General features: G+C 40.6%; 1 protein-coding gene across 1 annotated transcript in view; it reads left to right on the top strand.

Annotated features, from left to right (window-relative positions):
* The window catches only part of PREP (prolyl endopeptidase), a 115,743-nt gene that overhangs the window by 22,596 nt on the left and 69,479 nt on the right, over positions 1–23,668 (top strand). The window contains exons 5-6 of the mRNA XM_077780038.1: positions 1,001–1,210; positions 6,301–6,422. Coding sequence (XP_077636164.1) covers positions 1,001–1,210; positions 6,301–6,422 — 332 coding nt within the window. The remainder of the gene's footprint in view (positions 1–1,000; positions 1,211–6,300; positions 6,423–23,668) is intronic.

Raw genomic sequence — 23,668 nt, 5'->3', positions numbered from 1 at the left:
CTATCACCTTCTAGACTCTTCCCTGTATTTATATACAGATGAGCCTGAATACTTCATAGGAATCATAAAAGATTAACAAGGAGGTTTGTGAAATTTTAAACTTATTTACCACTAATAGAAATTCCATGTAAAATAGTAGGGTACTTCTGAAAATAGTTGAGTTTCTGAGGATAATTTTCAACCCCTACTAAAGTTTAGCAAACACTGTAGGAGGAAATCTCTAGTGTCCTAGAGATTACCAGATGCTATCTATACATACTTTACATTTGTAAAAGCCAATATAAACATAAGATTTCTCAACACGTGTTATGTAGTGATTAGAGCATTCTGTCATGGCCTTAAAGAGTTGGACATGCATAACAGTTCATAAATGGTGTTGCTTTTCTTTCCTTTTCATGGTCGCTTTTGAAATATGTACTGTGTGAGCCTTCATTGCAATCCTCAGGCTTTATTTACCTGGGTATGGATGTTAATCCTTGAGTGTCAGCAATGCTCAGAAAATGAGGTTGTAAAGAGTGATTTCAAATAGTTTGGAATCCATTCCAAAAATTACTTAATGGCTTCCATTTAGTTCTGTTATATGCTATGTGTCATAATCCAGTCATTACTCTAAAAGTAGTTTCCTTATTCTTTTTTCCCCCTTCCTCTTTAGAGTATAAATAAAATATGCTGAAAGTCTCAGATGTGCTCTGCTTTTAACTGAAGTGCTTATTGAATTATAGAAATATAAACAGTGGAAGTATATGAGTGGTCATATAATCCAATATATCATTTTACAGATGAAAAAACTAAGACCCAGAGAGGTTCAGACACTTGTCCGAGCTCATGAGGCGAACCCCTCTCAGGCCTGGGCTCAGCTCCCTGGGTTCCTCACTACAGGTTTCCTGCTCCTTCTGTTGCACATCTGGCACAGGACGTTGTCAGACAGCACAGAGGGCAGTGGGCAGGGCTAGGGGTTGTGTCCCCAACTTCACTGAGGATTTCTCCTGTGTCCCCATAGGCTATGCATTCAGTGAAGATGGTGAATATTTTGCCTATGGTCTGAGTGCCAGTGGCTCAGACTGGGTGACGATCAAGTTCATGAAAGTTGATGGTGCCAAAGAGCTTCCAGATGTGCTTGAGAGAGTCAAGTTCAGCTGTATGGCATGGACTCATGACGGGAAGGGGATGTTCTACAATTCATATCCCCAGCAGGATGGAAAAAGTGATGGTAAGTTATCAGGTGAAGCACCTTTTTCGTGAAATAGAAGTGTGATTTCATATGACTTTAAAAGCTAAACCCTACATGGAAGCTATTTGGTGTAGAACCCGGTTTCCTCAAAGGATGTTGTATCAGTTAGCACTGTTGTGTAACACACTGCCCCAAAACTTAGTGGCTCAGAATAATAACCATGGTTATTCTGCTTGTGAGTCTGTGAGTTGGCCAGGCAGTTCTGCTGGACTTAACTGAGTTCTGTCATGTGTCCGTGTTCAGCTGCGGTTCAGTTGGCTGATCTTGGCTTGGCTCTTTCCCATGCCTGGGACCTGGGCTCTGATCCGTGTGGTCTCTTATCCTCCAGCAGGCTAGCCCCTTGGTTTGCATGGCAGCTCAGCAGGATTCCAAGAGGGAGAGCCAAAAGGCCCAAGCCTCTTTGATGCCTCGGCTTCTACCGGCACTACATGGTGTTGCTGCATGGTGTTGGCAAAGCAAGCCATGGAGCCAGCAGCCCCTGTTCAAGGGGTGGAGACACAGATATAAACACCCATGACTAACTGGGCCATTATTTGCAATCAGTCATTTACAAATGTGTTATATCTCCCAAGGAGCCATGGAGAAGATGGATTTTTGTTTTTCTACAAAACCAACTTGTTTAATGATGTCAGGTGATTATGAAATTTTCCTACTGTGGTGATCATATCTTTTTCTCTGATCAGAAGTTATGGGTCACCTGGTTGGTTTATCTTGACATTTTTCTCCTTGTTAACTTGCAGGACATACCTTTGTTGTTCTTTTCAGTTGCTCAAAGATCCTGTTGTGGTCAAGTAGTCTCTTTTCTTTCTTCCTTTACTCTTTATCTTCCCAGATAGAAAGGGCCAGGTACCTTGTATCTTGCTGGTCTAAGCTGTCAGCATCACCTTTTTTATGCTGTACCATTGCTCCATGTGGCATATGGCATTTCCTGTTGTCTTGGTCTTTTTTTTTTTTTTTTTTTTTTAACATTTATTCATTTTTGAGAGAAAGACTGTGAGTGGGGGAGGGGCAGAGAGAGACGGAGACACGGAATCCAAAACAGGCTTCAGGACAGAGCCCAACACGGGGCTTGAACCCACGAGTGGTGAGATCATGACTTGAGCTGAAGTCGGATGCTCAGCTGACTGAGCCACTCAGGTGCCCTGTCTTGGTTGGTCTTTACAGGTGGGAGACCAAAAACGTATTTCACTGGCCATTTCTTGTTAGAGAATAATGTTACTAATTTGTGAAAAACACAACCATTATTATTTAGGCTCAGCCTTCAGTGGCAAAAATAGTAAAGATTAGTTGCTAGGGTTGATTTCAGAAAGGTACCATCTTTTCCCAGCTGTAATTTGCCGTTCTCTTGTCAAGAGGACCTAAACGGCCACTCAGGTTGTGTGATGGAAGGACTTACCAATGAGGCTAAGCATTTCTGACCATGTGCTTCTTGGAAAAGCTATGGAAAGTCACCAAGTACTGTAAAGCTTTCTTTTATATTATGGTATTACATTCTTTTTCATTGTCCTGAAAGCTTAGTGCCTTTTCATAAAAAAAAAAAAAGAATAGTTCAGTCTCACAATAGCCTCCAGAGTCAGCAGATATGTGTGAATTACTTCCAGAGTGATGTCCAACCAATACTTAAAAAAAAATACTTAAAAAAAAAAAAGCCTTTACCTTTCAGAGCAATTTTACATTCACAGCAAAATTGAAGAGGCAATACAGAGATTTCCCATACCTCCCCTGCCTCCACATGCAGAGCCTCCCCTATTACCAACATCTCTCTCCAGAAGAAGTAAAGTTGGTGAGTCTCCTTTGACACATCATACTCACCCAGACTCCAGGGTTTACATTATAGCTCACTCTTAGTGTTGTATATTCCATGGGTTTAGACAACTGTATAATCATATGTATAATACGTGATATGTATGCACCATTGAGGTGTCACACGGAGCAATTTTACCAGCCTCATAATTCTCAGTATTCTGCCTATTCACCTCCCTCTCCACTAGCCTCTGGCAACCACTAATCTATCTTTCTTTCTTTCTTTCTTTCTTTCTTTCTTTCTTTCTTTCTTTCTTTCTTTCTTTCTTTCTTTCTTCCTTCCTTCCTTCCTTCCTTCCTTCCTTCCTTCCTTTCCTTTCCTTTCCTTTCTTTCCTTTCTTCTCTTTCTCTTTCTCTTTCTCTTTCTCTTTCTCTTTCTCTTTCTATGTTTATCTATTTTGAGAGAGAGAGCAAGCAGAGAAGGGGCAGAGGGAGAGAGAAAATTGCAATCAGGCTCTGCACTGTCAGCGCAAAGCCTGAGGCCAGACTCGATCCCATGACCATGAGGTCATGACCTGAGCTGAAATCAAGAGCCAGACACCCACCGACTGAGCCACCCAGGTGCTTCAACCGCTAATCTTTCTACTGTCTCTATAGCTTTGCCGTGTTCGTAATGTCACATAGTTGGAATTGTACACCATGTAGCCTTTTTGCATTGGCTTCCTTCACATGATAATATGCATTTCAGTTTCCTCCATGTCTTTTCATAGCTTGATAATTAATCTCTTTTTAGCACTGGATAGTATTCCACAGTCTGTATGTAGCACAGTGTATTTATCCATTCACCTATTGAAGGGTATCTTGGTACCTTCCACATTTGGGCAGTTACAAATAAAGCTGCTACAAACATCTGTGTGCACGTTTTCTGTGGACGTAAATTTTTAAACACTTTGGGTAAATACCAAAGACTGTGATTGATGGATTGTATTGTAAGAATATGTTTAATTTTGTAAGAAACTGTGAAATTGTCTTCCACTGTGGCCATACTAGTTTGCATTCCCCCAGCAATGAATGGGAGTTCCTATTTTTCCACATCCTCAACCAGCATTTGGTGTTGCTATTGTTATGGATTTTGTCCATTCTAATAGGGGGGGTGTGGTGGTAGATTAATGTGTGAATTTGCATTTCCTTGGTGACTTATGGTGTGGACCATCTTTTCATATGCTTCTTTGCCATCTGCATATCTTCTTTTGTTTAAAAATTTTTGTTATGTTATTTATTTTTGAGAGAGAGAGAGACCTATTGCAAGTGGGGAAGGGGCAGAGAGAGAGGGAGACACAGAATCCAAAGCAGTCTCTAGGTTCTGAGCTGTCAGCACAGAGCCTGATGCAGGATTCGAACTCACAAACCGTGAGATAATGACCTGAGCCGAAGTCATATGCTTAACCGACTGAGCCACCCAGGCTCCCTTGCATATCTTCTTTAGTGAGGTTTGTGTTAGATCTTTGGCCCATTTTTTGATAGGATTATTTCTTTTCTTATTTTTGAGTTCCAAGAGTTCTTTGTAAATTTTAGGTACTAGTCCTTTACCAGATGTGTCTTTCACAGATATTTTCTCCCATCTCTGACATGTCTGACTCTCTTGACAGCATCTTTTACAGAGTAGAAATTTTTTGTTTTAATAAAATCCAGCTTATAATTTTTTCTTTCACGGATTGTATCTAAAAAGTCCTTGCCAAACCAAAGGTCATCTAGATTTTCTTCTGTGTTATCTTTTGGGAGTTTTATAGTTTTACATTTATGTTTAGATTTGTGATCCATTTTGAGTTATCTTTTGTGAGGGTTATGAGGTCTATGTCTAGATTCACTTCTTCCCATGTTTATGTTCAGTTCCAGCACTACTTGTTGAGAAGGCTGTCTTTGCTCTATTCTATTACCTTAGCTCCTTGGTCAAAGATCAGTTGACTATACTTATGTAGGTCTGTTTCTGGGCTCTTTACTCTGTTGCATTGATTTGTCTGTCTGTTCTTTTGCCAGTACTACACTGTTTTGATTACTTACAGTAAATCTTGAAGTCAGGTAGTCTCAGTTCTCTAACTTTGTTCTTTTCCTTTAATATCGTGTTGGCCATTCTGATTTTTTTTACTCTCCATGAACTTAAAGACCAGCTCATCAATATCCACAAAATAACTTGCTGAAACTTTTATTGGAATTAAATTGAATCTATCAAATGGGGAAGAATTGACATGACAGTACTCCTATCCATGAACGTGGAACATCTCTCCATTTAGTTCTTTTTTGATTTCTTTTGTCAGTTTTGTAGTGTTTCTCAAATAAGTCTTAATACATATTTTGTTAGATTTGTACTTAAGCATTTTATTTTAGGGGGTACTAATGGTAATGGTAAATGGTAAATGACTAATATCAGTTTTTTTTTTTTTAATTGAGGTATAATTGACATATAACATTAGTTTTAGGTGTACAATCTAATTATCCAATATTTGTATATATTATGAAATGATGATCGTATAAGTTTTGTAAACACCTAATCACATCACTGTACATAGTTATAAAATTCTATTTCTTATGATGAGAACTTTAGAGACAGCGTGAGCAGGGAAGGGGGGGATGGGGAGGGAGGGAGGGAGAGAGGGAGGGAGAGAGTGTGTCCCAGACTCGCACTGCCATCACAGAGTCAAATGCAGGTACTGAGATCATGACCTGAGCCGAAACTGAGAGACGCTTAACCGACTTACCCACCCAGGCACCCCACCCCGTGATGAGAACTTTTAACAGGTCCTGTCTTAGCAACTTTTAAATATGCAATACAGGGGCGCCTGGGTGGCTTAGTCAGTTAAGCGTCTGACTTTCGCTTAGGTCATGATCTCGCGGTTCGTGGGTTCGAGCCCCGCGTCGGGCTCTGTGCTGACTGCCAGCTCAGAGCCTGGAGCCTGTTTCAGAGTCTGTGTCTCCCTCTCTCTCTGACCCTCCCCTGCTCACGCTGTCTCTCTCTCTCTCTCCTAGAAATAAATAAAACATAAAAAAGTAAAAAAAAAAAAAAATGTATGCAATACAGTATTATTAACTGTTACTAACTGTGGTCACATAGTGTATATTATGTCCTTATTGGTTTTGTGTTTTTAACTTCAAATTCCACTATTCGTTCCTGGTATATAGGAAAGCAGTTAACTTTTACATATTCACTTTGTATCTTATGACCAGATAAATAACTTTTAAAATATTTCTAGCATTGTACAGTACCAGTGGGATAGATTTTCTTAAAATTGTCAGCTGTACTTCAGTATATACATTTTTAATTCCTTCAGGTACAGAGACCTCCACCAATCTCCACCAAAAACTCTGTTACCATGTGTTGGGGACCGATCAGTCAGAAGATGTTTTGTGTGCTGAGTTTCCTGATGAGCCCAAATGGATGGGTGGAGCTGAGGTATTGTGCTACTGTGAAATTGACCCACAAAAACGATGTCACATGAATTGTGTCTATAAATATTCTTGTGTAATCTTTATGGATAAGTCTCGTGAGTGAATATTATCTTAAAAATATCAGTCTTCAAACTGACTTTTAGTTATGAAGCTGATAAACCTTTTAACTGCAACTTTCACATAAAACTTTAATATCATACCTCCTTATGGTAAAAAAAATGTAAAAATACAGAATCACATAAAGCAAAACACGAACATTTTGCAATTCAGAATCTTATTACTAGAGGTGAGGAAAATAGCCGTCCATATATTTTCTTTGTTTAAGTGAGACTGTGGGGAGAGTGTGTGTGTTTTACTTTTTACACAGCTCCTTCATGCATGTTTCATTCACCTTTTACATTGAGATGTATATTTGTGGACATTTTTCCCATCATGTAGATGGTTCATGTACTCCTTGGGGGCCTTGACCATAACCAACTGTATTTCAGACTGTGAAGTTACTGGCCCAGGTTTTACTCTGTATGTCGAGAATCGACTGTGGAAAAACTTAAGAGGTACTTGGAGTAAAAATTTAACTCTTGTTAATTCATTTCTGGATACTGAGAAATCTTTTTGAAATGAAAAAAAGCATTCTGAATATTTTGATATAGGTGGGCTGTTGGCCCATTTTTAAAAAAAATTTTTTTATGTTTATTTCTGAGAGAGAGGGAAAGACCACATGAACAGGGGAGGGTCAGAGAGAGAGGGAGACACAGAATCTGAAGCAGGCGCCAGGCTCTGTGCGGAGCCCGACACGGGGCTCGAACCCACAAACCGTGAGATCATGACCTGAGCTGAACTCAGACGCTTAACCTACTGAACCACCCAGGCACCCCTGTCGGCCCATTTTTAATGGGAATGAGAAATCCACTAGAGAGTCTTTAGCCCATGGAGCCACTTACGTTTCTTAGAAAAAAGAAACATTTTATATTTGAACTTCAGCCCATGGGTCTGATTCACTGGAGGGTAGAATAGGAATCCACAGTATTTGAGTTCATGTGCATTGATATACCTTATTCCAATTTGTCTCTATATTTATTTGTTTTGTTTCCCTAGACCAGGGGTTGGCAAACTATTGCCTGCCTTCAGGCCAAACCTGGTCTTCTGCCAGCTTTTGTAAATACAATTTTGTGGGAACACAAGAAATACAGCCACACCATTTCTTTACATACTGTCTGTGGCTGCTTTGAGACTTCAGTAGCAGAGATGAGTAGTTGCCACAAAAGGCCCCATGGCTCATAAGGCTGAAAACACTTTCTGGCCCTTTGTAGAGAAAAAACTCATCAGACTTTAATGTAGGGTGTTAAATGTGAATTTCTAGCACTTACATTCCCTGAAACTGTGTTCTTTTTTCAGGCTTTTTCTTTCTCACTTAAGTGCCACCCCCCATGAGCTTTCCTTCTGTAGTTGTTATTGTCATTTTTCTCACATATTTGTTTTTAATGGCTTTTCCAACTCTATTTGTAGATTGCCTCTACTGTTTTCTTCTTAGGTCAGCCTCTTCTACGTAAGTCTTCTAGTTACTATGGATAATAGGTGTTTGTTTATAAAATAATATACGTCTTTACTCATCCAAGTGCAACAATTAGGGAGATAAATATGCTGCTCCAAAACATTTTAATGTCAGGTCATGCGTTTCTCTTTAGTTTTTTGCCAGGGAAGGTATTGATGGGGCAAACCAAAAATAATATATTTTAATAATCAGTTTTATTCCCTCTGGATTCTTCATAAAATCAAAGACATACCCTCCTAGAGAAATTCTTATGCTTCAACGTTAATAATTTCATTACAGCAGAGCTATTTTAATGAAGGTAAGCTTATTAGGTTGATACAATAACATGGGTACTAGAAGTAAATGTCAGAATATTTGTATGGTTTAGCAAAATGGTCTAAAAGGAAACAAGCTTCATAGTAAAATACACGTGCAACTCAAGTCGCTTGGATCCCTCTTAGCATTTGGATGAAGCAGTTCGGTGTTTTTTTTTTTTAAGTTTATTTATTTTGGTGGCAGGGGAGAGAAAGAGAGAGATAGGGAGAGCAGGGGAGGGGCAGAGAGAGAATCCACACTGTCAGCATGGAGCCCAATGCAGGGCTCAGACTCCCAAACTGTGAGATTATGACCTGAGCTGAGATCAGGAGTCAGACTTTTAACTAACTGAGCCACCCAGGTGCCCCAATTTTTTCTTTATTTTTTTTTTTTTTTTTTACTTTAAAAAAATTGTGGTNGTGGGGGAGAGTTAGAGAGGCAAACCATGAGAGACTTGAATGCTGAGAACAAACTGAGGACTGATGGGTGTGGGGAGGGGAGGGGGGAGATGGGCATGGAGGAGGGCACTTGTGGGCATGAACACTGGGTGTTATATGGAAATCAACTTGACAATAAACTATAAAAAAAAATCATGGTAAAATATAACAAAATATACTAGTTTAATCATTTTTTTAAATTTATCTATTTTTGAGAGAGGGAGAGACAGAGCCTGAGAAGGGGAGGGGCAGAGAGAGAGGGAGACACAGAATCTGAAATCTTCCAGGCTCTAAGCTGTCGGCATAGAGCCTGATGCTGGGCTCAAACCCACGACCTTGAGATTGTGACCTGAGCTGAAGTCTGAGGCTCAACCGACTGAGCCACCCAGGTGCCCCTAGTTTAATCATTTTTAAGCATAGAGTTAAGTGGCATGAAGTACAGTCACTTCATTGTGCAACTGTCACCAGCATCCATCTCCAGAACTTTTTTCACTTTGCAAAACTGAAACTGGACCTGTTAATGTAGTGACTCCCTGGCTCCCCAGCTCTCCTGTCCTCTGGCGACCATCAATCTGTTTCTGTCTCTCTTTGTTGGACTACTCTAGGTGCCTCATATAAATGTCATCCTACAGTATTTACCCTTTTGTGACTTGGCTATTTGACTTAGTCCTCAGGTTCATCCATGTTGCAGCATGTGTCAGACTTTCCTTCCTTTTTACGGTTGAATAATATTCCATGGTGTGTATCTACATTTTATTCATTCATCTGTTGATGGGTACGTGGGGCATTCCATAGCATTATCGTGAGTAATGCTGCTGTGAGCAGCCAGCTTCTAGAAATACAGTGAAGATCTATCATCTATGCATTTAATGTATGTATATTCAGTTCTACTGGGCAAGTGAAAAGAAAAGCAGATTTAAATAGAGGTGATTCTTCTACCATTCATTAAAAAGATGCTCATTCTCTGTCAATTGTCTGATATAATCTTCACCAAAGCCTTGCAAAGGAGGTGACCATTCCATTGCACAGATGGAATAAAATGCCTGCTAGAGATATTAGCTTGCAAGGCCATGGCTGGACCTGCCTGCTCAGTGTGTTAGACTCCACAGCCTGTGTCTTCCTAACCACACACACTCAGCCTCTTTGGTCAAAAGGAAAGAGGTCTCGCAGAAACAGCAGCAGTAATTGTTAAAAGGATGGCAGTGACTGAAGGGATACACCTGTACTACACAGACGTATTAAAGTTAAAGAAAAAAGCAAAAACAAAAGGGACCTATATGGTGAGTCCTAAGGAACTTGATGTTGGATCAGAACCTCAGTAGTGGATTATGCAGAGAAAGTCTACAAGAGAGCGAGTGGGTTTAGTAAACACAAACAATATGGTCTTCCTCAAGGCCGTACCGCAGCTGCCAGGGGAGTCTCGTTTCAACAGGTGCCACACGCCACTCATAGCATTGGTTGCTTCATGACCATGTACCAGTGCATGTGCCGCACTGCTCTTTCACTTTTCGTGGAGTTGCTTTTAGGATCATCATTTTGAACCTAGTGTTTGGTTAATACCTTCAGCACTGTCACAGCGTCTGAGCAGAGAGCTGGTGTACTATAACACAAAGTAGGAGGTTTTTGTTCTGGTCCTGTGTTCTCTCCAGATCTATTTCCTTCATTTCCTCTAGGCCTTTTTTTTTTTTTTTTTTTTTTTTAAGCTCTGAAATTCTGTGGCTAGGGGATTTAGCACAACATCTCATAGACGATGAGGCAGGCTTCCTGGGCAAGGTGGTGGCTGCTGGATGTGAGAGCAGTTTGGGCATTGTGGGTGCAGTTGGAGGGCCCTCTGGGGTGGGTGGCTGAGTGTGCGGATGTGTGTTAATTTCTCTGGCAAGCTGCCATCCTCCCTTGGGCTGCCACAGCTCAGGTTCACTGAGGACTTCCCGTTTATCCTTGGTACTACCTTCTTATGACCCTTCACAGATAGCTCCTCTGCCTCCCTACAGGGACAAGTCTTTCTTGACTGAGTAGTCCATTACCTGTAATCAGGAAGCATCTTTAGTCTTTCTGTCGTTGCCTGTGACAGCACCTCTCTCCAGGATGACTGACTTCCGTCCAACAGAACTCATAGCATTCTGGATGCTTTTGGGTGTTGGAACTCTCACTAAAGAGCCATTGTAGTCCAGAGCAAAGTCTCTCCAGTTGACATGCTTCTTCCCTCTCCTCCCTCAAGTTTGGTGAGGTATTAAAGGTAACCCCAAACTAGCATAGCCCAGATATCCATCATGAAGTGCATGAATGAACTATGTGGTACATCTCTGTGATGGAATACTACTCAGCAGTAAAAAGGAACAAACTGTTGATACACTTAATAATAGGGATGAACCTCAGTTATGCTCAGTGAAAGAAGCCAGAAAAAAGGAGTACATGACGCTGGATTCCATTTGTAGAATGCTCTAGAAAATGCAGACTAGTCTATAATGGCAAAAAGCAGATCATTGGTTGCTTGGAGATGGGGGTAGGGAACGGGAGGGAGGGAATATGATGGGACAGAAGGACCCTTTGGAGGACGATCACACTCTGGAACATTGAAATTGATGTTGTACAGATGAGGCCGCTCCCAGCAATGACAATAACTTCAGGTGTCTCCCCTCGGTTATTTGTCATGGATTGGTTTCTCTAGCAGCCACTCAGGGAGGAGGAATCAGAGGAGGGAACAGGATTTCTTCTCCAGTGTTGTTTGCCAGCATCTTGCCAGTCTGCTTGCAGTCATGATGGTGTCTTGGTGCCAGCTCCCTCGTGGCATCCTTTTGCAGTGAGATCCCTTCAGTTTTGTTCCCTGATGTGGACGATGAACTCTCTGGCTCACGTTTGGGTTGCGCCTCCAGGTTTCTGCTCCTATTAGGGTTCCCTTGCGATAGCACCTCTCTGCAGCTCCCCTCTTCCATCCTTATTCTGCAGGGTCCTTTCAAGATGACTGGAGGCTGGCCACCTTCCCGGTGCCTCTCGTTCCAGGGAAAGTGACATCCAGGGCTTGCTCCTTCCTGGAAGGTGGGTGGTGGTTACCACTGTTCTTTCTCCTCACCTGCCAGCCAAAGGCCTCCCGCCCTCAGTCCCTGCAGCTGGCTCATACCCCTGGGGGTAACGTGAAACATGCCTAGCATTTGGCTTCGAGGGACAGTGGTGTCAGCTATTTAACATAGACAGGCTTTAGTTGGAAGGCACTATCATGGAAGAATAGAAATTGTCACATTTTAGAAGCTTTTATTGGATCAGAAAAAAATATATTTTTATTTTAAAGCGATTCCCAGAGCATTTGGGGGTGGGGGGGATAAAAAACAAGGAAATTGAGTATTTTGAGCCACTTTTCCCAGCAGAGGGTGCTCTAGAATGAAGATACTGAAAATGTATCAAGTACTTTAGAAAGGATTAATGAGAAAATGCCCAGCCTCTTTGTAACCGTCTAGCTGAATTCTATATGGAGAACCCAATTCTGTCCTAGTAATTCTTGAAAAAAGAGTTTCTTTTTACAAAGGGAATCCTAATCTTAATGTTTATCACGTATTCCTGTTGCCATTCTTACATGTTCACTTGTGATCCCTAATAATTCAAATATGGGTATATTTGTGTAGACATTTTATATTATATATGTACATATACGTTGCACTATTTTATGCATACATATATATTATACATACATTAACATGTGAAATCACTGCTTGATGCCTGAGTCTGTGGGCACAAGGCCAGTGTTAGTTTCCCCTTCCCTCTCTTGCTGAGGTCCAGGCACATGAAGACCCTCGAGGCCTGGTGTGCATCCAGCTTTGCCTTCTGAAACATCCACAGTAATGTCCAGTTGTCCCTCAGGGAATGCTGCCTCTCCTTCCCCATCCTCGTTGGATAGTTTGTACTTGGAGCAGTAATTGTTGAGCAGCCTTCTTCCTGGTCAGCCCGGTTCCTGCATTCATTCCCCAGACACCCAGTAAGCATTCGCCTTGGATCACCTCTGTGCTGGGGCCAGGCGGCACTCAGGAGCAGAGACGGGCACACTCGGGCCTTTTGGAAGATGTTTTTGTTGTAGTAAACTATTACGTATAAACATTTTTAAATGTTACTGAGGGGCTTAGGAGCTCACGACACAATATCCACCGTGTTCAGTTTGTGTGTCATTTTAAAGGGACTGTTGTCCTCTTGACCTTAACTTCAGTAATCGGGCTGGAAGCTGTCAGTGTTGCTGGTGAGTCTTCATTTCCTTGTGCTGTACCAGAGAGCCACGCACTCTCTGCTAGCTCCCGGAGACTGATGATTCCCTCTGTTCATCACGGGAGTGGCTGAGTGCTTGTCTGTATATCAGTCCCAGGGTGGATTCCTAATCGGACTACGTGTCCATGGCTCATCACTGTGTCCTCTCTTTCATCAGCACTGCATGGCGTGATAATATCCATCATGCTGATTAGCGTGCGGGAAAATCCCAGCAGCATGGTTGGGAAGAAAAGTCAGGAAACCACACAAAAGACCTGAATGTGAGTAAAAAGCTAGAAAGTGGTGCTGCTCTATATACATGAAACAGCTCCTGACAGGAGTTAGTTGGTTTATGTAGTAGTAGTAGGGTTGGACTTGCTGATCAGTCACTTCTCACCTGAGCCCTCTTGGTCAGTAAGGGAGAAAACAAAACAAGCAGGAGATTTTGGGGTTNATGGTCCTCAGGTAAGTTCCTCCTAATCCTCCTGTATGTGCAAACATGTGATATTTGTCCTTCTCTGCCAAGCAGGAGATTCTTAAGCAACCAAGCTTCTCTGCCAGAGAAACAACGAGGTAGATCGGAAACCGTGGCAGCTGGGTTATGTGTAGACACACGTTGCTCATTTTACTCTGAATGCATTTTCTTTTCCTAGACTTTTCTGTCAGATCTGTTCATGGCATGTTGAGGAACACGTCATATAGTATTTGGGTTGATTTCTGTTTTCTCCCCCACTGCTGTAGTACCACACTGTATCGGGGAAGCTGTGTAATCCGATTTAATGACTATCTGTTGGAAATGTTTTTGTTACCACACATCACATGAGCTTATGACTACACCTGTTGTTCCGTACGATGCCATCTCCTGTTTTCATGACAGATCCCTAATGAGTTCCATAAATGAAAAGACATCCATGCATGTAGATGATAGTGTGACATTTAAAAGTTTTCGTAGATTAAGTTTTGGAAACATAGTTAGTATTAAAGAGATGGTGTTCTGATTCACAGCTATTATGAAAGGAATTCAGAGGAGACTGTGAAATAAAATTGATACATTTTTCCTGCTCTGAAGGCACATGATTAACTCTCAAAGCTATTAAAATCCATTTGCACTCCTTTTGTTAACTTTAAGTTAACAATTTTAAGTCTCACTGCTTTTTAGTATACTTTTTTATATACACAATTCTTTTATGTATACTAGTATAAAAAAGAATACTTTCCCCAGTTTGAAAAAGTGCACATAAGCTCAAATTATGAAAAAAAAAATAAAAAAAAACCTTTCTTTACTGCTTCTTAGGTTCTAAACGAAAGTTATTTATCTAGCAAAGAAATTCCATGTCTCTCGAGATTTGGTTATTAACATAAGACCACATGACTGGAGCTCAGTAGCTCTAGCATAAGATAGTTCATGAGTTGGTCTTTGAAAATGGTAATTTGTTTGATGAAAGCCCACATAATTGCTCTCTATTTATAAATATTGGCTATGGGTCCCGTCATTTTGAAAGACAACTTTGTAGATAAATGATTGGGAGTTGAAAACATTAATAAGTGATCTCCTGTCCATTTTTTCCTGACATGAGATGAAGAAAAGCTAGTTGATTCAGGTCTTTGGAAAGCCTAGCTGTTCAGATTGTATAGAATTGAGACTGAGAATAGCCAAATCCAGTGACTTTAAAATTTTATGATGCTAGTAATAATAATAAATAATAATACAGATTTATTGCTTAAAATAAAATATAAGCATCCCATTCTCTGGAGAAACTATTATCACTTAAGTTCTATTTCACACTCATTTCTGTAAATAAATGGATGGTAAAGCTGATGACGTCTTGTAAATACGGAGCAGCCTGACCCAGACTCTGGTCTGAATGGATCACCATCACACCTACACGAGGCATTAACTGAAGATATTTTATAAAAACGTATTTTGGGGACTAGATTCCCCCTAGCTGTATTCTGGCTGCTGCGTATTTCTCTATAAATTCTGTGATTTAATGGCTCCTGGGTTTGTGGAAGTATATTCATGAATGCACTGAGTCATCTGAATTTTGTGTTTGTTGGGGCAGCATATAACGTAACAGAATAAAATAAAATATGTACTCCATCTTACAGTTTGAATGATGTCTGTCAAGGGTTTCCTTGGTAAATATTACTATCTCAGTGTAGCTTAATACCACAATATATGCAATTAAAATTCCTTAGTGAATTAATGTGGCTTCTTTAATGAAAGTATAAAATCTGACAACCCCACACCTTATGCCCTTTTGATAACTATCAATGAGTATAGTAGTTGTTACTGGGTACCCTCTTCAAAAACAGAAGCCCACACTTAACAGAGGTTTTCTTCAGTTAGCATAAAATATGTCAAGATGGGAAACCACCAAAGTTAGAGGGGAACACGTCTTCCCACACTCCTGTGACCTACCTCCTTGTTTGGGAATTTTCCTGGATCAGGGCTTCTCCTGGGCTAGATATAAGGAAGGTTCAGAGTTCTCAATCTAGTTGATTCACAGCCCTGAGCTGCATTCTCAAGTGAGTACCTTATCAGGGATCAGCCTGATAATCTGGTTCTGCATCTGCTTACTCGTTTCATTTTTAGCTGATGAACTGGGAGAAATGCATTGTTTGTTGGGCCTGCCCGGGGACTGCTTAGAGCACAGTAGTTGTAGGCTCTGCTAGTTTACACACTGTGTGTGTACAGGGTGTTGTGACTTGCATGCTGTCACAGGCAGGTTCCTGAGGAAGCAGACTTGGAAGTTGAATGAGAACGCTTTGAAAATCTCTGTCCGTGCTGGGGAGTGAGAGTGCAAGAGGAGGGAGCTGAACTGTGTGCAGTCACTACAGAGACCTTAGCCAGTCCTTCAGGGAGTCCCCCATTGGATTGGCCTTCAGCATTTTCCTGACTGGGGGCTGAGGGGTGTGAGGCTTCATATGCTTGCATTAATCAGTCATTGCCTGTGGGAAGAACCCGAAAGAATTTGTGACCTTGGGAAAGGTGGTTCTCTCCAACCTGAGGACAGGCCTGAAGGTTCCTAGCTGAGCTTCCCGGCCCCCGACACACTATGCACCCACTGTACATGCTGATGTCCGTTGGCAGGATGTGCACTTGAGAATGAGTCTGTGTAGCTCATGTCAAGTACAGCTCTGTGAGCCAAATAGCTACACCAATGAAGCGGTTATAAGAAGGTAGAATTCAAGCAGTCATTTTGAGGGGAATTCTACTTCTCTTTTAAAAGAGAAATCTTTTCTTTTGGAGGCCATTCCACCTCCAGAGGCTCCTCAGATCTCATTCTTTCTCCAGCTTCCCTCCCTGTTAGCTGCATTCTCTGCACTCCTGCCATACTTTGCACTTTATGCTTCCAGTGCTTTGTAATGCTTATCAGTGTGTGTGTGTCAGTCTCCCAGCAGAGCATGAGCTCCTGAAGGCCCTGTGATCTGTGTGTTTCAGAACCTGGCCAGCAGTGGCGACTCTCAGTAGATATTAGGCTAATAAACAGCCTCAGCTCTGACTCCCCAAATACTGGATGGCACATTAGTTAAATCATGTCTTTGGAAAGGAGATGGCAGGTTGGCTGGCACCTTGACGCTCTTGTGTAAACTGGCCACTGTGGTGACATTAGCTATCTCCAGCCCCACCCACCTAGAAGCAAGGGGTGGTGGCTGGACTGGCTTTTGCATTTGTTTCTGTCTGTCAAGGTTCTCCTGGTTATGGATAATGAAAAGCTAAATGGTAAAGAATGGTTATTTATGGGGGCGCTTGGGTGGCTCAGTTGGTTAAGCATCTGACTTTGGCTCCGGTTATGACCTTGCAGTCTGTGAGTTCGAGCCCTGTGTTGGGCTCTGTGCTGACAGCTCAGAGCCTGGAGCCTGCTTTGGATTCTGTGTCTCCCTTTCTCTCTGCCCTCCCCTGTTTGTGCTCTGTGTCTCTGTCTCTCAAGAATAAATAAGCTTTAAAAATAATAATTAAAAAAAAAGGATAGCTTTCATCCCTGTTGGTATTATATGGAGTGCAGTTTGTTACTGGATTTAATATACACAAGTGTAAATACTAGATTTATAGTGATTCTTTGAATTTTTTTGTTAACTAATATTTATTTGTTTGATAGGTAGGTTTTCATGAAATAAGGTCATTTTGACTTAAGGAAAATTAGTTAGAAACAATACAGACATAAAGAAGAAGGAAGCTGTGAAAGGCACAGATTTAAGATTCCATAAATGGCCAGACCAGCCTTATCCCAGCCTTGTTGCAACAGGTCAGTGCTTTTGAATCAGATTAATTGCTTCCAGAGAAGACAGTTATCCTTGCTGGTATCATATTATTTAAAGAAAAAAAAGCAGTATTTTGTCAAATTGAATTTATAGTATTTCATGAAGGCCTGATTGGGCCCTTGGCTCACTTGCTTTTCTGTTTTCTTTTTATCTGGATTTCAGAAAAGTTACATTTTTTTCTGTTGAGATTTAAGTGTCCTCCTCCTCAACACTATTTTTCTCTTTTCCTCCCAATGAGCTCCAAAATTCATTTTTAAAATTGTCTTGTAGTCTGAATGTGAAGCTGTAGTTAAATATGCATTGTTACAATTTTAGTGGATGAAGGTGTGTTTCTATATATTTGGGGTCAACAATGACAGGTTTAAATGATTTAGAAATCTGAGACCTTGAACATTTGAAAATTCAGAGTTGTTTCCAGTTAGCAGATTTGTTTAGTGGCTATGGAACATCACTGGGCTGTGACGAAGAGAGTTACAGTGAGAAAGAGAGACTTAATTGGCATCTCAACAGCAATATACCTTGGGGCTTCCTGCATTAAATTAAATATAAACTGCTACAATATTTAGCCCGGCCAGAAATTCTGAGAAAAACTCATTAGATGTGCTTGAGACACAGCTTTCATCAGAGGTTTGGTGTGTTTCTGGCCATGAGTTTTACTGCCATGTCTTTCTGTTGCCTGAATCACTACAACTGAGTTAACTATCACTTATGATTGCAATAGACTTTAAGCACTAAGCTGTTTAGTGCTTAAAATTCTATTTTGATTTAAAGGACAAGAAAACAGAAGTCTGAAGTATTAATGAGGCTGCTTTTCTTGATGTTTAATACAGTGATGATGTAAGGTGGCTTGATACTAGTATAGGACCATTTAAAAATAAGGTGGAACTAAAATTCTAGTCACGAGTTTATTTACTATATATATGAAAAGCTTAAGGAAAACATGTAAAAGCCTAAAAATAGGATATATAACTCCCAAAGCAGTCAAAGAAGGGACAACATTCATAAGAAAGTTTATATTAGGGGTGCCTGGGTAGATTAGTTAAGTGTCCAACTCTTGATTTCAGCTCAGGTCATGATCTCATGATCATGAGATTGAGCCCCACATTGGGCTCTGTGCTAGATATGGAGGCTGCTTAAGATTTTTTTCTTCCTCAGGGGCAGCCTGGGTGGCTCTGTCATTTAAGTGTCCAAGTTTGGCTCAGGTCATGATAGCAAGGCTTGTGGGTTCAAGCCTGCATCAGGCTCTATGCTAATAGCTTGGAGGCTGGAGCCTGCTTTGGATTCTGTGTCTCCCTCTCTATCTGCCCCTTGCCCACTTGTGCGTGCTCGCTCACTCTCAAAAATAAACATTTAAAAAAATCTTTTTTTTAGATTTTTTCTCCTTCTCTACACTCCCCAGCTTACTTGTGCTCTCTCTTGCTCTCCCTCGAAAAAAAAAATAACAAAAAACAAAAAATTTATATTAATACACTATGAAGAGGAAAGAAGGGGAAAGCAAGGTGAATAGAAATAGTTGAAATTAAGAACATGGAAGCCAGTATATCAGCAATAACAATTAATGAAAATGGAATACAGATTCTGAAGTTGGGTTTTTTTAAACTCAGTCAAATCTAATGTTCATTTGCAAGAGACCCACTTAAAACATAATGACAGGTAAGCTGGAAACACAGTGAGGATGAGAATAGAGAAAAGAATTAATGGAAATCAGAAATTTATGTAAGGATTTTCCAAAACTGTTTGATAACCTCTGAAAAGACTATAAGGAGCCCAGTAAAAAATAGAGAAGAATGTACCTAATCATTCAATACTATGCGTAATTTGTGGCAAAAACCTATACAGCAAAGTATGATTCATATGTGTTAAAGTAAACTGTGTCTCAACTCAGATAAAAAATATCATCAGGAAAGAGCAGCCAAATTGAACAGGATTTCTAGAATATTTGATGAAACACTAACTTACTTGGAATCCTACTTCTGCTTCACAAGTACAAATTATGTCTGTGCTTTAAAATGATTTTTTTTTAAGAAAACGGTGTTTAACTTAAGACATCCAGTGTGCTGCCAGGTGTTTAAAACAATGGACGTTTTAGACATGCATAGCTGTTATGATTAATTTGTAAATGCAAAGAACCAGATTGACAAACAGCTGGTCTACCAAAATGACCCTGTAGCCTGAAAGTGGATGGACAGTTTTGGTGAGCTGGAATCTAATTCCTACGGGTCTAAGCACTTGCTGCTGCTAGTAAGGAAAATCCTCAGTGTCCCATGCTCAGACACTCTTGTCTAGGTGACATTTAGCTCGGTATTATCACATTGCACTGATAGAAGGAATCAGCGCATGTGGGCGTGATGCGAGCAGTGGAACAAGCCAAAGTGAACTTTTGACAGTTTCACCTCCACGTGAAAGAAAAGAAGCATGCCCCAAAGGCAGGTAGGTCACAGAAGTATTATTGAAATTGAAAGCAGACACGGTAAAAATATCTTACTGTGTAATGGGACAGAAGGAAATATATCATTGTTATGTTTTTTATTTATCATGGGTACTCTCTTTTAAATTAGTTCTATATTAATTAGATTCTTTATTGTTATATCTGCGTATTTCAATCATGCACAATAATATGCTCTTAAAAAGTGTAATTATGCAATAAAGAACTAAAAATGAGTTAATGGTGGGGTGCCTGGGTGACTCAGTCGGTTAAGCGTCTGTCTTTGGCTCAGGTCATGATCTCACAGTTCGTGGGTTCAAGCCCCGCATCGGGCTCTGTGCTGACAGCTAGCTCAGAGCCTGGAGCCTCTTTTGGATTCTGTCTCTCCCTCTCTCTCTGACCTTCCTGTGCTCACCCTGTCTCTCTCTCTCAGAGATACATAAAAACATTAAAAAAATTTTTTTAAAAAATGAGTTAATAGGGCACCTGAGTGGTTGAGTCAGTTGAGCAGCCAAGTCTCGATGTCAGCCCAGGTCATGATCTCACAGTTTGTGAGTTTGAGCCCCGCGTTGGACTCTTCACTGACAGTGTGGAACCTGCTTGGGATTCTTTGTCTCCCTTTCTCTCTCTCCTCCTACCCCTGCTTGTGCTCTCTCTCACTCTTTTTCTCCCTCACCCTTCCAATAAATATATTTTTTAATGCATTAAAAACATTTTTAAAAACAGTTACTTGCTTCTGATAATGACTGTGTAACTGGTCTTAGATCAGCCATCCTGCCCCAAACAGCTAGAAAACTATACAAATTAGAGCAGTCATTTGCAGATATTGGTCAGCAGGCATTGCTGGACTGTCATCTGTAAGAGAGACAAGTCCTGTGATTGCCCCATATTTATGCCTTTCTGAAGCTATTTTCTGGAGTCTGGCACAAGGAAGAAGGAACACACAGAGTACTGCTGTCTCACTGAGCTTAGTATCCGAAGAATTCAGGAAGACTGAGCCATTGGAGTTTGCGGGCAGAATAACAAAAGGAGGGAACTACCACTAAGTCCCAGAAATCTGCATTGGTATCTATCCCGTTGTGTCTTTGTGGACTGTTAAGTAGTACATGCATAGGATGAAACTTGGTGACTCAAGCTACAACCACTACCAGTGCTTTAACAGGTCTGAGAGACTGTCACTTTCTGGCCAAAGTGCAAAGACCTTGTGAACATCTGGGGTGTTCACCAGCGACCCCAGAAAGACCAGCCCTTTGCAGTAAGTAAGGCTGTAGATGTTTCTCAGCAAAGCTTGAAAACAAGCTCTAAGGGATCAAGCTGACCCACTAACCCATTAACTGCCTCAAAACTTTTTAAAGGAAGACAAAAAACACTAAAAAAATCCAGACAACATTCAAAATGTGTAGAATCCAATTTTAAAAAGTTGCTAAGTGTGTAAAGAAGCAGAAAAATGTAACATATAACCAGAGAAAATAGTAGCCAGTGAAACAGATCCAGAAGTGACAGGAAGGAGAACTAGCAGAGACCTTTTTTTTCTTTTTTTTTATTTCTAGGAGAGACAGAGAGAGACAGCGTGAGCAGGGGAGGGTCAGAGAGAGAGGGAGTCACAGACTGAAACAGGCTCCAGGCTCTGAGCTGGCAGTCAGCACAGAGCCCGACGCGGGGCTCGAACCCACGAACCGCGAGATCATGACCTAAGCGAAAGTCGGACGCTTAACTGACTAAGCCACCCAGGCGCCCCACTAGCAGAGACTTAAAAAACTGACTGAGCGGTGCCTGAGTGGCTCAGTCAGTTAAGCCTCTGACTTCAGCTCAGGTCATGATCTCATGGTTGATGGATATGAGCACTGCTTCAGCCTCTGTGCTGACAACTCAGAGCCCGGAGCCTGCTTTGGATTCTGTGTCTCCCTCTATCTGCCCCTCCCCCACTCACACTCTGTCTCTCTCTGTCTCTCAAAAATAAAATATGAAAAAAATTTTTAAAAACTGTTAGAGTAATTTTTAAGAGTTGAGAAAACATTAGTAAAATGAGCAAAGAAATAAAAAATTTAAACTGAACCAAACATTCTTCTAGATGTGAAAGTAAACCATCTGAATCAAAAAATGTCCTTCATGGGCTTAAATACTACAAAAATGTCATGAATTTGAAAACAGGACAATTGAAAATAAACCAAAAAGAGAAAAAACTGACCTATGGGGCAGTGCTAAGTGATCTAACATTGTGTTTCTGAAGTCCTACAGTAAAGGTGAGGGGACACAAAAATATAAAGAAGGAAAAAAAGGCCAAAAGTGTTAAGAATTTGACAAAGTAGACAAGCCCACAGATCCAAAATGCTCAACAAGCTCAAGCAGGCTACTATAGCAAAACCCATTATTAATTAATTTGCATAAAGGCCTAAGATAATTTTAAAAATCTTACAAGCAGCCAAGGAAGAAAACACAAAATTACATACAGTCAAAAAAACGTAGGAAATAATTTCTCATCTGAAACCATGCAAAGCAGAAGAGAAAGGAATGACACTTTCTTAGTCCTACCTTGAGTACTGTATTTAAAAAGTACAGTTCCTTTCCCCACATCCTGGCCCCCTTACCTATACTGTTCATGTTCTCCATGGCATTCATCATTTTATAATACGCTATGTAATTCCATGTTTATCTCCTTCCAGTAGAATGTAATATTTTTTCCTGATTTGTTCACTGATGTATCTTTAAACGTCTTGCACATAATGGCTGCTTAGCAAATATTTGTTGAAAGAACATAGTAACAGTTGTTAGTAAGTGTGTTAGGATTCTCCAGAGAAACAGAATCAACAGGATGCATGTACAAACCTACATAGAGAAAGATTTATTTTTAAAGAACTGGCTAATGTGACTGGGAAGGCTGGACAAGTCCAAAGTCTTGAAGGGTGGGTTGGCAGGCTGGAAACCCTGAGTGTTCAGTTTGAGTGCAAAGTCAGAATTCCCTTTTGCTTGGGGAGGAAGGNGCTTTTGGGGATGTGTCAAGTAAGAAGTTGCTGCGGTGGAGGTCAAGGAGGTTGTTTCCTGCTTTCTCCTCTAGGGTGTTGATGGTTTCCTGTCTCACGTTCAGGTCCTTTATCCATTTTGAGTTTATTTTTGTACATGGTAGGTCACTGCTTTTTCTATTAAGGCCTTGAGGACTGATTGGGTGAGGCACACTCACATTACAGAGGGTGATCGCTTTGAAGAGTCTGCCAGCTTAAATGTTCATCTCCTCTAAAAAACACATTCACAGGAGCTCAGTCAGTTGAGTGTCTGGCTTCAGCCCAGGTCATGATCTCACAGTCTGTGGATTCAAGCCCTGTGTTGGGCTCAGTGCTGACAGCTCAGAGGCTGAAGACTACTTTGGATTCTGGGTCTCCCTCTCTCTGCCCCTCCCCACTCACACACTCTCTCTCTTAAAAATAAATAAACATTAAAAAAAAAAACCTTCATAGAAATATCCAGAATAATGTTTGACAAAGTATCTGGGTACTGTGGTCTAGCCAAGTTGATAGGTAAAGTTAGGCATCACAGCAGGATGTAGAAAAATAGGAACTGTTACTCACTGTGAAAGGTAACATATAAGTTGGTACAGCCACCTTGGAAAATAATTTAGCAACAATTAAGAAAGTTGAGTATGTGTGTATCTTACCACTGAGCAAGTTTACTTCTAGTTATACCCCCAGAAACACACATAAGACCACAAATAAACATCTTCAAAATTTTTCTGAAGTGTTGCTTGTAATAGGAAGAAAATAGAAATAAAACATTTATTTGTGGGAAAATGGATCAATTAGTTGTGGCATATTTCTAGATTGAAATACTGTATAGAAGTTAAAACAAACGAATTAAATATACATATATTGACATGGACTAATTTTTTAAATTAGGTATAATGAACAAAATTAGTTACAAAAGGAAGTGTGTGTGTGTGTGTGTGTGTGTGTGTGTGTGTGGAGAGAGCGTTTGATACCACTTATATCAATTTTGACAACTCAAAAATCATAATATATTGTCTGTTATATGAGTTCACCAAGATCCTTTTTGCTACC

Source organism: Crocuta crocuta, unplaced genomic scaffold, assembly GCF_008692635.1.
Source record: "Crocuta crocuta isolate KB4526 unplaced genomic scaffold, BGI_CrCroc_1.0 scaffold147, whole genome shotgun sequence".
Classification (NCBI taxonomy): domain Eukaryota; kingdom Metazoa; phylum Chordata; class Mammalia; order Carnivora; family Hyaenidae; genus Crocuta; species Crocuta crocuta.
The sequence above is the reverse complement of the archived record's forward strand: the minus strand, read 5'-3'. Positions and strand labels throughout refer to the sequence as shown.